The 12500-nt window shown below is 37.0% G+C and overlaps 2 protein-coding genes across 2 annotated transcripts in view; one reads left to right on the top strand and one right to left on the bottom strand.

Moving 5' to 3' along the window:
- si:dkey-183c6.8 (protein O-GlcNAcase) overlaps window positions 1–1863 on the top strand; it is a 15913-nt gene extending 14050 nt beyond the window's left edge. Inside the window, exon 17 of the mRNA XM_058396109.1 lies at window positions 1–1863. This exon is cut by the window's left edge and continues 1295 nt beyond it. The gene's annotated coding sequence lies outside the window, so the exon portion shown is untranslated.
- A 1043-nt stretch (window positions 1864–2906) lies between these two features.
- si:dkey-183c6.7 (urea transporter 2) overlaps window positions 2907–12500 on the bottom strand; it is a 10978-nt gene continuing 1384 nt past the window's right edge. The window contains exons 2-8 of the mRNA XM_058394205.1: window positions 12469–12500; window positions 12251–12379; window positions 11952–12144; window positions 10245–10392; window positions 3835–3969; window positions 3452–3501; window positions 2907–3361 (exon numbers count right to left, since the gene is read on the bottom strand). The exon at window positions 12469–12500 is cut by the window's right edge and continues 158 nt beyond it. Of these exons, the coding sequence (XP_058250188.1) occupies window positions 3185–3361; window positions 3452–3501; window positions 3835–3969; window positions 10245–10392; window positions 11952–12144; window positions 12251–12379; window positions 12469–12500 (864 nt within the window). The 3' untranslated portion in view covers window positions 2907–3184. The remainder of the gene's footprint in view (window positions 3362–3451; window positions 3502–3834; window positions 3970–10244; window positions 10393–11951; window positions 12145–12250; window positions 12380–12468) is intronic.

Below are 12500 nucleotides of genomic sequence, written 5' to 3'. Positions count from 1 at the left end.
ATTAAATGTGTTTACATAGACATGATTGTATTGTGCTTAGCAATTATGGTGCTAAATTAACAGAATGGCAGTTTTCTGCCATGCTGCAATCACTGAAGAATATTGCTAACACATTAACAATGGTGTGTAACAGGAGAAAATATTTTAACAATTTTAAACATAAGTGTCACACCTAACAGTCAGGTTTTGCAGTTAGTTTCTAAAATTTCTCCCATTTACCATTTTCCGGTAATGATCTTTGTCAAATAAGAAATTCAATATAGAAGTAGCGCTGAGAGCAAATGTTGGACTTGTTGCAGTACAGCTATACGAAGCAGTTACACTGATCTAGGGCAGAGACTCGGCTTATGTAGGTTGAGATCTACAACACGATGATGAGTGCAATGGCCTTGTTGGCAGTATTAGCATGAAATTGGAAGCTTTAGAAGATACTTTGTTGGAGCAGATGCGGAGGTGAGAGAGCTGGACGAACTAAAGGACTGAAAAAGTGTTGGTGGAGCACGGTGCCTCTATCAACAGGTAGTCAAATGTTCATTAAAAAGATAATCATTCAAGGCCATTTTTTCCCTCAATACCAAAAATACACTTAGGTCCACTATTATTAGAAGTATGCACACAGGAACACACTGGAAAATAGCTTATGTATACACTGAGTTTAGCCTTGACTACACCACAGACTGGGTATAAGTTTACTCCCTCCTTCCCTGATGGGAGGCCTGATTCTATTTCTGTGCCTCTGCTCATTCAGCAAACATGACCTGGAAACTCAGGCTACAGTATTTCTTTTTTAAATATATGATAGTTCTATTGCAGTTTGGTAGGACCTACTCTAGTCCTTTTTTTGGATTAAACTGTAGAATGCTGGTCTCCACAGATTTGACCTGCTGTGTAACCTGGTCTGCACACCTGCTTAGATTGTTAAAAGATTGTTGATGAATAACTGCCATATTGCCATCACTATATCACACCTGATCAGCTTGATTCAATTCAGCACATTTCTTTCTGTTGTTTTTTTCACTAAACCTGCACTCTGTACATGTTTTATAGCTTTAGTGATAATGCTCTGTAGCTTGTTATGAGTGACTGCAAGCTTCTGTAATTGACTTAGGAGCATAAAGCACAGTGACTAGGCTACTGTAGATGGCGTTTGAAGGATAGCACTATTCTCACTGTCATTCACTGTACACGCACACAAAACACACAGACATATTTGCTTAGCACTTAATTCTTATTCTGAAAACAGGTAGATGCTCAGCTTCTTTCACACACACACACACACACACACACACACAAAGAGCTTGCACAGTATGAATAGTCTCGGCCTCCTTGTAGCATGAAAAATTATTGAATGACATTATACGCTTTTTATACCTCCCCTTTTCCGTGCAGGATACACACACACACACACACACTGTATAAATATCTCTGTGAAAAAAAAACTCGCACCTTCAACCCCTTAACTGCATGCAGCGATACACCATCTCATACACTAGATCACATTATTTCACTCCTTATGGTTGTAGGTTGGCAGAAAGTCATGGCAGATTGATTTTTTTTTGTCTGACAATAGGTCATGTTTTGTTGGATATTTGCCCTTTATCATTACATCACATTTAAAGTATATTATTTTTTTTGCATGTCTATATTTTTAAAATTGTGTTTCTGCTAACTTTTGCACTACTCTGGCTGGTTGGAATATAGATTTGTTTAATAAAAAGCCCACAGACTGGGCTGCTAAGGTTGCTAATATTTGATGTAGAATATTTTATGTTGGATGTTTTTAAAAACTATGTTTGATTTAGTTTTTTTTTGTACTGGAATGAAGTCTGTTTACAACACCATTAAAAGCTTTTTTGGTTTTGACTCAAACTTATCTGTCATGGTTTCAGCTTTTCTATGCTAGAGATCTGAGCCACATCAGTATTTTAGTAGGCATTTGAAAGAACATAAACTAAGGCTATTATTTATTGTATTGCTTAACACTAATAATCTAGGTTCTCAAAGTAGAATCATATATATATATATATATATATATATATATATATCATTAAATGCACAGTATGTATGTCAACTATTCAGAGCAGTGGAACAAAAATACAGCATTTCACTTATCAGTTTTTGCCCTAACTATGGACAAGACAGCTGTTGATGGTTGTTTCAGTATTCATTTTTGTAAATTCTCATTGGTTGATGAAAACGAGGCAGTCATCTGGCCTATGCGCCTTAAGTTTAAACATGTACTATAGATGTTAAACATCTTCCTGACATTGCAGATTATATACTTCATAATAACATTCATAATTAATGTCAATATCAAATGTTTCTTTCCATTGATTAAATAATTCAGTTGTATATACATACATTTTACATATACAATTTTGAGACACTTTAAAATCAAATGTAAGCAAAGCGAAACAAAAACAAAGTACGATAATAATTACCTGCAATATTTTCTTAAATATTAAGAAATTCTTAAGAAATTTTCTTAAAAAAAACTGTAACTAAATGGCAAACGGTAATATAATATTATATAATAATTAAAACTGGATGCAATTGCATTACTGTTCTGTAGCCTTTCCCTTGTACAACTGTATCCTTTTTTTGGAAGTCAAATGAGGCCTCAAACCCACGCCCTCTTCTCCAAACTGTCAGACATTGGCTCTATTGTTAATAAGGAATGTTTTACTTTTTCTCCAGACATTACATAAATTTCTACAGTTGCACATGAACTAGAAGAACAATAGAAATGTTTCTGATGCATCTGCATTTTGATATTGTTGCTTATTGGTTTAGGCCTTTAGACACATTTCAGCCCAACATCCAACTTTCCTTCACCTGTAGAAATTCAGTGGGAAGGTTAGTGTTGACAGTGGTTCAGCCAGTTTGAAATCAGTGTGATTGGGTGGATTAGAGTGGGATGTAACACAGAGAGCAGAGAACCATAAACTCAGTCTGTCCAAATGATATTTCCTGACAATATTAGCATCAGAAAAGTTGATGAATCAGGCTACCCACGCACGTTTCTATCTTAAGAAGTTCTTTTTATTGCAAATGACTTTACTCGCAGTGGGATGCATTCATCAGATGTTTCCGGAAGAGCAATGACACATTAATTAGTAGAGAAAGACTGTGGACTGGACACCACTTATAAACATGGTTCACTGAATATGAGTGTGTGTGTGTGTCACACAGAACTACTGTCTTTGTTAGCTCCAGCACATTGGCTGGGAGTGTGTAAGAGGCCTCCAGGTGAGCAGTCTTGGCTAATAGCGATGCTGTATTTGGAGAGGCTCCGCCCACTAACTAACAGCATGAGACTGATAGTTAGTGTGGAGGCCCAGCTACTGGCAGGGAGCCCCACCTACACACAATACAAACAGAAAGAAATCAAAGCACTGGGTATGGCTTTTTCAGTGTATCTCTAGCTAGTAAATATAGAAGGTGTACTCACATTTGCCAGCAGACTGCTCAAAGCAATGTTTGCATAGGAAGAGATGAAGGCTGTAGAGAACAGAGAGAGTTTATAGGCACAAGCGTCAATTAATAAAAGCTTTGCAGTGTTTATTGAAATAAGAATATCACAGAATATTTTGGAGTAAAATAAAGCCTACTTTATCAATAGCAAGGGTAACATTCTAAACAGCATTAACGTGACTAATTACAAGAACACAAGAACAGGAAGGACTGTTTGTATACAGAAAATAGAAACCCAAAGAGACTAAATGGGACAGGCAGTGTGCAGAGTATAGTATGTGAACAGAGTAGAATTTGGCCTGACTCCTAATTAGGTAATACCTGAGCATTATCACAGGAGGAGGTGTGTGAGTTTCTCACCACAAATAATGGAGAAGACATGAGTTCTCCAGCTTAATGTGAATAAAAGCTGTCCAACAGCCATGCAGCCCAGTGCGCCATTAAAACCAGCCAGCCCTGTGTATAAAACATCCTGCTGCACTGCAACAGAGAGACCTGCAGAGAGACAGACAGAGAACGACAGACAAAGACTCATATTTCCAATCAATATTACAATCATTTAGATATTTTTCATACTCTCTTCCTTAAATATTTCTCAGCTATTTTACTTTTTAATTCTTTAATCCTGTGACAAAATGGATGCATGGAAACATGGATCATTGCTTGAATTTTACAGCAGGAAAAAGAAACGGCCTAAAACTATATCAGTGGTTAGTGTCGTAATTCCTTGTAAGATATAACAATGTAAGAAAAAAGAAGCAAAGAAATTAGTTTTAAGTGTTTATTCTCAATAGCCAGTTATCATATTTAATAATGTTATTAATATATAAAGGTTTTGTACACTTGACTGCTATTGTGCTTACTGCCTGGAGGAGGCACTGCAGACTTACATGTGATTTCCTCTTTCTTTACCATTTATCCTTGCTCGTTCTCAGTGTACAAAATGGTTCCATACTCCATACAGAGAGCAATTCGTTGGTATTCTTTACTCAGTACAATGAGTACAATGTTTGGATGCTAGCCTGTGTGGGATTTTGAATAGTCTCCACTGTGCCTTTATATGTGACTAAAATACCAAAACTCTCAAAATAGTAAACTACACTGGGATTAGGGTGTGGTTTCATACACAGAGAAAATCCTAAGCATCTCTCTCTCTCTCTCTCTCTCTCTCTCTTCCATTACCTCACCCATTTTTGTCTTTTTCCTCTATTTCCTTTTCTTACTTTTCTCAGGATTTGCCTAGGCTGAAAGTGTGGAAGCTGAGAGCCTGCCTGCAGTGGATTGTGAACATTCACAGTGCATTAGTTCTTATAGCTAGACACTAATCCTTGGGGTTTTCTCTCTTCACTGTCAGTCTGGAGAGTACGAGTGTGAATGTCCACTTTGCTCCTCCAGACCAGGGGAAGAGGATGTGCCACACGCACCCACACACACACACATGACTCTCTCACACAGCAGAACACGTCTACAAAATGGCCATTGACATTTTCCTCTGACACAGTTAATGAATCTTATATGTTTGAATTGCAATCTTCCAGCTCTGGTGTGATCCAGGACTACACACTAAGTGTATCCTGAAGCATAAGCATACAAGCTCAGATATAATGGTTTTTTTTTCTTCTCTGCATAAGTGCATCTTGCAAACACCGGCATGTTTCTGCTTTTTGTTTAATTTTGCATGGAGGAATACTATGTAGGCCTTAGGCCTCTCTCACACCTCAGCCTTGATGACTAGTTACTATGGAAACCAAAATGTGAAAACAGGGTCCTTGTAAGTTATGAGAATAAGCTCTTATCTTAGAGGTTTTTGACACACAGTAAATTAAATGATGGTTTGGATATTGGTGCAAAGTTTCTCTACAATATTACAATTTCCTCCTTTGCTTGCTTGTGACCCTGTATGTGTTTGGATTAAAAATGTAAAATCTCATGCAATAATGAGGTTACTTTCTGCCTTGTGATGATTGGAGATGATTATATGGTGGGAAAGGGACAACACATGCAATCTTCCCTCCCTTTGCCTTATTTCTCTGTTACATACCCTCTACCTCCTCTAATCCACATACTCTCTCTCTCTCTCTCTCTCTCTCTCTCTCTCTCTCTCTCTCTCTTTCTCTCTCTCTTTCTCTCACATTTCTGCCACACCTGTCCACTGCTGCCAAAACACAATGACTTTTCTTTTCTTTTCTTTTCTGCCAGAAATAGCCCATTCAAATGTTCAGATATGGTAATACTCCACTGTGTATTTATATTCTTTTGTTCTGTTGCAATCAGTGCTGTATTGTTACTGCCAAGACAAGCTGCACTGTCTTTTCTTTTAATTTATGCATTTTTGTAAATGAGGCTGAAACATTTTTGGATAGACAGACTGATTATTCCTCTTCCATGTATGGTTAATATACACATCCATTTAAAGCTATTTATCATTATAGTAATTGCTTATTTACTTGAAACAATGTGATAGTTCATTACATTAGGACAAAATAAACATAAAAAATAGAGATATTTCTTTAATTCTAAATATGCAAGCTTTGTTAGGAAGCACAGCTAAAGCAGGGCTCTGATAAATTCAGCCATGCTTTGAAAAAGGCTTGACTTACTCCCCTGTCCATACAGATTAAATTAGGTTGATATGAGAGGTTGAGGTGACTGATTTAATACTGTATGCCTCTCCCCAGCTCCCTAAAACTCCTCCCAACCGCTGTTTTTACCACATAGCCATTTTACCAAGGATACTGCATGATAAAATCGGATTATATTCTTGGAGATTTATCATTCAGTTGGTTTTTGCCCAGATGCTTTAAATCATTCGTTGAACTGCACCCCAGATGCAGAGAATTGTTTGTGATTCAAAGGTGAAACTTTAACTTTCAGGACAAATGATCTGTCACATGCTAAGCAACAATGTCCTTGGATTTCTTTCTGTCCCTTAAAGATATGACCTTTTAAAAAACTGTTTATAATAACCTTTAAAAAGACAGTTGTTTGGATGTCTCATTATACTTTTCCATCCACAAATTCTTTGTTGACAGATTGAACATAATGCTAAGAACGATTACTTTGGTGGGCAGTTTGCTAGTTTACTATATCCATGTTGAAATAAAATGTATATGGTACATCTGTCAATTAATTAAGGTCAAATGTACTACGTACAGGTGACAAATTAAAAGAAAAACAACATAAGGTTGTTTAGTAAAATTTTTTTGTTACCATGAGTCAGCAGAACAACTTTAGTGTACTGAGACACACATTTCACAAGTTTCGGGGTCTGTACTGGAGCATTTAGCACCGTTCTTCCAAAAATATTACTCACATTAATGCTTTGATGGCAAGTTTAATACATCTCTCCAAAGCCTCTCATTTAGGTTGTGATCTAGTGACCATAATGGCCATCGAATACGATTTACATTATATCATCCTGCTCAAACCATTCAAGTGAGCCCTCGGTTACTGGGGAAGAGAACAGAGAACACTCCCTATCAGGACAAAAATGTTTTATCATAAGATATAAGTGATCAACCAGAAGTACTTTGCAGTTTTTTCACAGTGACTTTTCTGTCTGAATGAACAAGTGGCTCCAAAATATAACAGCAAAAATAAATGCCACTATTTTTTTCTCCTTTATTTGTGACCCATATGTATTTGTTAATGTACAGTTGAGTATACACAGACACACACAGACACACACACACACACACAGCACCAGAAGACGGTAATGACTCAGTGTGTACCACATCACTTCCCATGCAAATGCTATGACTCATTCATCTCTTATTCTATTAGACTTAATGCCCTCTTCTGCATTTTTTCTTGTTTCACTTTTTATCTCTCTCAAACCAAACCACTTTACTGTGCATGGTAATATTTCAGTATTATCTATATTTCAGAGTAAAACACCTAGATTAGAAAAAGGGATGCATTAGAAAAAGCATCCCACATATGTCAGTTGAAGTCAGTAACCTAAATTCTGCATCTGTGCCCTTATACGGATTTATCTCTTTCCTATTTTCAGCATCACCATGGTGACTGTGCGTATGTGTGAGTTCATCTCTTTGCCCTGAAAGTGCTTCCAGCACTGGAGTGCGTTATATTTATTCTATGCTTATCACCTGCCAAACTAACGTGAATTTCATAGTAAATTTCTTGCATTTCTCTGTTCAGAATATTAGACAACAATAAATTACTAGTACTTGTTTACCTTTAAAGTATACATTGTTTTAAAGACCATACATTGCTTTGACTATGTTTACATATGTTTATGACCATACAAATAATCTGTGTGAAGTTAAAAGGAATGACCTGCATTGTAATCCTGAATGACATGTTTTTCTCAAAGAGGATGATGAGATATGAAGGTTATAATTAATATCCTTACCCTTGATTCACATGCCAGTACAATGGTTTATGCTAACTGATACCTGCTTCTTCACAAAGCAACAAAAAATAAAGCTTAATATTATATTCCTCATTCATCAGCTCACAATTATTAAAACATTTTATGAAAACATGATGATGATGATGATTATTATTATTATTATTATTATTATTATTATTATTATTATTATTATTATTATTATTATTACAGGATGTCAAACAAGGTTTTGAACCCGGGAGGCCAAGAACTTAATAGAGGAGAAGACAAGAAGTGTCCAGTCTGCATTTTAAAGCTTTTATAACATCATGGTCTCTTTGTAGTTTTATGACACTAAAAGGATAAAGAGTGCTGCTAAAACCTGCAACACCATTGCTAACCAACCTCATCAGTCACTCCTACCCCCTGGCCCACTGTCCCCACCCCATAAGTCTTATCAACTAGCAATCTCTGTTAATGGTGTAGAAATAAGACAGCAGCATGTTGCCAGTGCTACAAGGGAAGATCATATATCATTGTAAGCATTGAATGTGAATTCCACAGTGGTTGTTGTTAAAGTGTCCAGTATCATCTAGCAAACAGTAACCATCAGTGGTCATTAGTAATTAAATTCTTTTTCAATGTTTCAGTTCAATGTTGATTCTATTTGTTACATTGTCTGTGTTAGCAACAGCAAAATGGGACAGAATGACAGTTTGGTATTTCACATTTTCCCCACATTAATTCACATGCTATTATGTTTAGGACAGTATTCACTCCCCTGTTAAAAACGTATCAGCTATTCTCTGTCAGAAGTGCCTATATATAGGAACATTTGCTGAGCTATGACTGATTAATCAATGCTTAGCGGAGGTCTGTTAGCAAGTTAAAAACATAATTTTATCCTCCAACTTTAACATTTTACATTGGTTTGCATGTAGTTTTTTTATTTATTTATTTATTTATTTATTTATTTATTTAGAAGAAGAAATGAGGTCTGAATAAATGTGGCTACTGTGGCTATTCTACTTTAGAGTCCACTCTGTGTAATGTTCACTAAGCTTTTCTTACGGGAAATGAAATTGAATATCAGAGGGGAGAAGTGGGAGATAGAGTGCAGAAGGGAAAATGATACAGACTGTTTCTCTTTTCAGGGATGAAATCTTTCTGGTTAGAGCTCTCAGCCTATTGATCCAGAATGCATTTAGCAGAGGCTAAGGCTAATGCTAATCTAGGGAAAATCTATCTCCGAGTTTAATCATAGACTTAAGGATACAGAATACTGGTCTTAGGTCAGTACTTTACTGTCTGTTTAAACCACTATATGATAGCACAGAGCAGCATCAATGTGGCAAATTGATAAATGTTAGATACTCTGTGGTTCACACTCTCTAGGCTGTGCAACAATCTTTGGCTGGTTTTAGAGGAAAACAGTTTAAATATTTCTGATTTTGCTAAATTGGCTTCTAACTGGCTTCAGACACCCACGCCTACAAGACAAGGCATGCATGGCTGTTGCTCGATGATTAGGCACAGCTTGTAGCTGTGCTTTCTGCATCAGATATGCTTTATCAAGCCCTTAAAGTGTGTATGAATGACTCTCTCCTGCAGCTACACAACCATAAACAATATCTTTACATACAAATACACAACACACACACTCACACACACACACAACCCATTACTGTCTAGTATGACTCATATGGTAATAGGCAGAGTGGTGCTGTGTGTGTGTGTGTGTGTGTGTGCATAATGTGGGGTTGAGCAAGTGGGAAGAGAAAAAGAGAAACACATTGATGGAATATTGACCTCTCAGAGTCTCCCCTAAAAGCATCACATATATCAGATTCATTTTCAAGGCCTTTATATAAAGTATAATGTTATAAAAACATTTTTTTTCATGAGACATCAAGCCAACCCATACAACTCATGGAACAGAGAATAAGTAAGAGTCAGCACCCACTGAACTCCCTTGGTGAAGGAAATTATCTCAATAGTACCAGGGCCACTTATCAGCGATTAAAAAATAGATGCTTTCTATATGTGTTGCTATGTCTATAGGCTATAATTATACTCTTATTTTTACCTCTTGAAGCAGATTATCTCTTGCTATCTTTTTTAATGAAACAATTTCCATGCACGATTGCTTATAAATAATTCCTTTCATATACATCAATCTTTTTTTATTTTTCTTTATTTAACAAAACAACTGTGAAAGTGAGAGAGCTGTCTAGTCAAAGCTATTATTTATGCCTGATGAGTACATTCCAATAGGGCTACATAAGGACTTTTTAATCAGATTTTTGTCATGCCACAGATCAACAGTTTATGGTATAATAAACGACGTGTACTAGAGTTTCTGCAAGAAAAGATCAAAGTAATATGGAAAAATTAATATTGCCCCCCACTTCTCTCTCACCTGCCAGTACCCCAAGACTTGATCCCAGCAGTGCGTGAAAGGCCTGGACTGGGGAATAAAGCAGTACAGCAGCAAGGATGATCAGTGTGGACCCAAGAGCATTACAAGCATAGATCTGTCCCACTCCCAACACTGCACCCTGCACAAGCTACCAGAAAACAGAGACAAACTATAACGCAGGAAAAGAGCAGCAGCAACAACAACAACAACAACAACATAAAAAAACACCTTGTATTTAGTTACCATAAGTTTGAACCCATTTCATTGCACCATAAAGCTTTGTGCTAATGTAATTAGCTATATTTTGTAATATTTATATTATTTTTTGCAAGTCCTAACTGATTAATAAGGTATATATACAAGAACTAATGTAAGACCATATTTCAATTTACATTGTTTATATTTACATTTCCTTTCAGTGAGAGTTAAAAAGGTGAGTGGGAGAGCTCTGGAAATTTCCATTCACCCAATAAGATATTCATGACACAGGACAGTAGAAGAACTATAGCTGTATAAAAGTTACGACTCTTTCTTGCTCCCTCTAGCCTCACACATCCTCCACTGCTTGCTCTCTCTTAGCTCAAGTTGTCTCCATGGAGATGTACTGGATACGCTGGATACTTTTATGCTGTATATTGATGAGGCCAGAAAGAACCACCTTGGGGTGAAACTACACTGAGGAGGCAATAAACAAATCACAGAGATGACCTGACACAGCACAGGCTAGCATGGAGGCAAAGTGAATATAGACTCCTTGAAATTCAGACTATGGAGAAGGTAGTGTACTGAAACACTATGAATTATAAATAGGCTCCTTTTTAACACCCATACACACTGAGACTTGTGAATAGAGAGATGGAAGTAGATGGAAGGACTAAAAATGTAAAAAAAAGGACAATAGCATTTAATGAACACACACACGCCTTCATTCTTTTGTTCTTTCTGCCTTGACATTTTGAGCCTGTAAATCATGATGCTCCGAATACTAAACTAACATAAAGAAGGCCTCTTTTATTGCTCCCTTATTCAATACAAATTTTTTTAGCTGTGCTAGCACAATTGCGAAAGGGTTTTCTAATAATCAGTTAGCCTTATAAAATGATTAACTTGGATTAGCGAACATAAGCCTGAAACAGAGGAGTGTGTGTGTTCATTATATGCTAGTGTCCACTTTTTACTTTTCTAGTCATCTACTTCCATCTCTCTATTCATGATTCTCAGTGTGTATGGGTGTTTCTGTGTATGTTATAGTATATTACTATTGTATATACTGTAGCTGTTATAGTATTCAGTAATATTACAAATATTCTGGTTCAGACATGCTGGGGCCTCTTATAAATTTATACACAAGCAAACACTACAACAGTTGATACAGCATCTACCTTGGACAACCAGAATTACATTTTCCATATCATAGTTTGGTTGTGTGTGAATTTCTTTTAATGAAACAGTTTTGATATGGAGACAAATTTCTTACTGTAATCACTGATTGGCATGTTGTTTCAGTTTGTTATCTTCTAAAAGCTGTTCATGGACAGGTGAGTTATAACCTGTCTATCAATCCACACTTCCTTTTGTGGCAAATTCCCAAATAGTGAGTCATCCAGGTCTGCACTACATTTCTCAGTATGAACACATAATCAAAAATGGTCTAGAATCCTGAAGAAGCAAGCACAGCTCCCCTGATGAGCTCATTGATGTCCTAACCTGAGGTATGTCGAGTTGTGTGCTGTTGAAGCTCAGTGTTGAGCCCTGTGGCAGGGCCGGGTGGTTGGGATAGTATGGGTTCTCAATACCAGTGCAGGCCAAATACAGGAGCAGGACAGTGTTGAAGGGGAAAACACTTACAGGCAAATCACATTTGTTCAACACAGCAGCTAGGCCACTGTATACAAATGTACTAAGAGAGAGAGAGAGAGAGAGAGGGAGGAAGGTATAGGACCATCATATTTATCACAGACCAATATCTGTGTATGTGTAGACATGTGTGTATATGAGGGTGTTACGTTGCGGCTCCAGTGAGACATGCAGGCAGAAGTAGCCACCAGTACCAGTCTCCTGCATTGCTGAACAGCCCGATCAATAATGCCACCAGCATCCCGTTATAACCGTGTTCTCCCCTGGAAACCTCAGCTCTGTGGAACACAAACACACCACAAAAATGTCTCACTATTTCATCAAGCTGTGTTTGTGTGTGTGTGTGTGTCTGAGGATCTTCCCTCACCGTTGCTGTCCGATTAGGATTGCTGTGCCTGT

The sequence above is a fragment of the Hemibagrus wyckioides genome, linkage group LG07 (genome assembly GCF_019097595.1).
Source record: "Hemibagrus wyckioides isolate EC202008001 linkage group LG07, SWU_Hwy_1.0, whole genome shotgun sequence".
Lineage (NCBI taxonomy): Eukaryota > Metazoa > Chordata > Actinopteri > Siluriformes > Bagridae > Hemibagrus > Hemibagrus wyckioides.
Note: the sequence above shows the minus strand (reverse complement) of the source record. Positions and strands in the feature narration are given on the sequence as shown.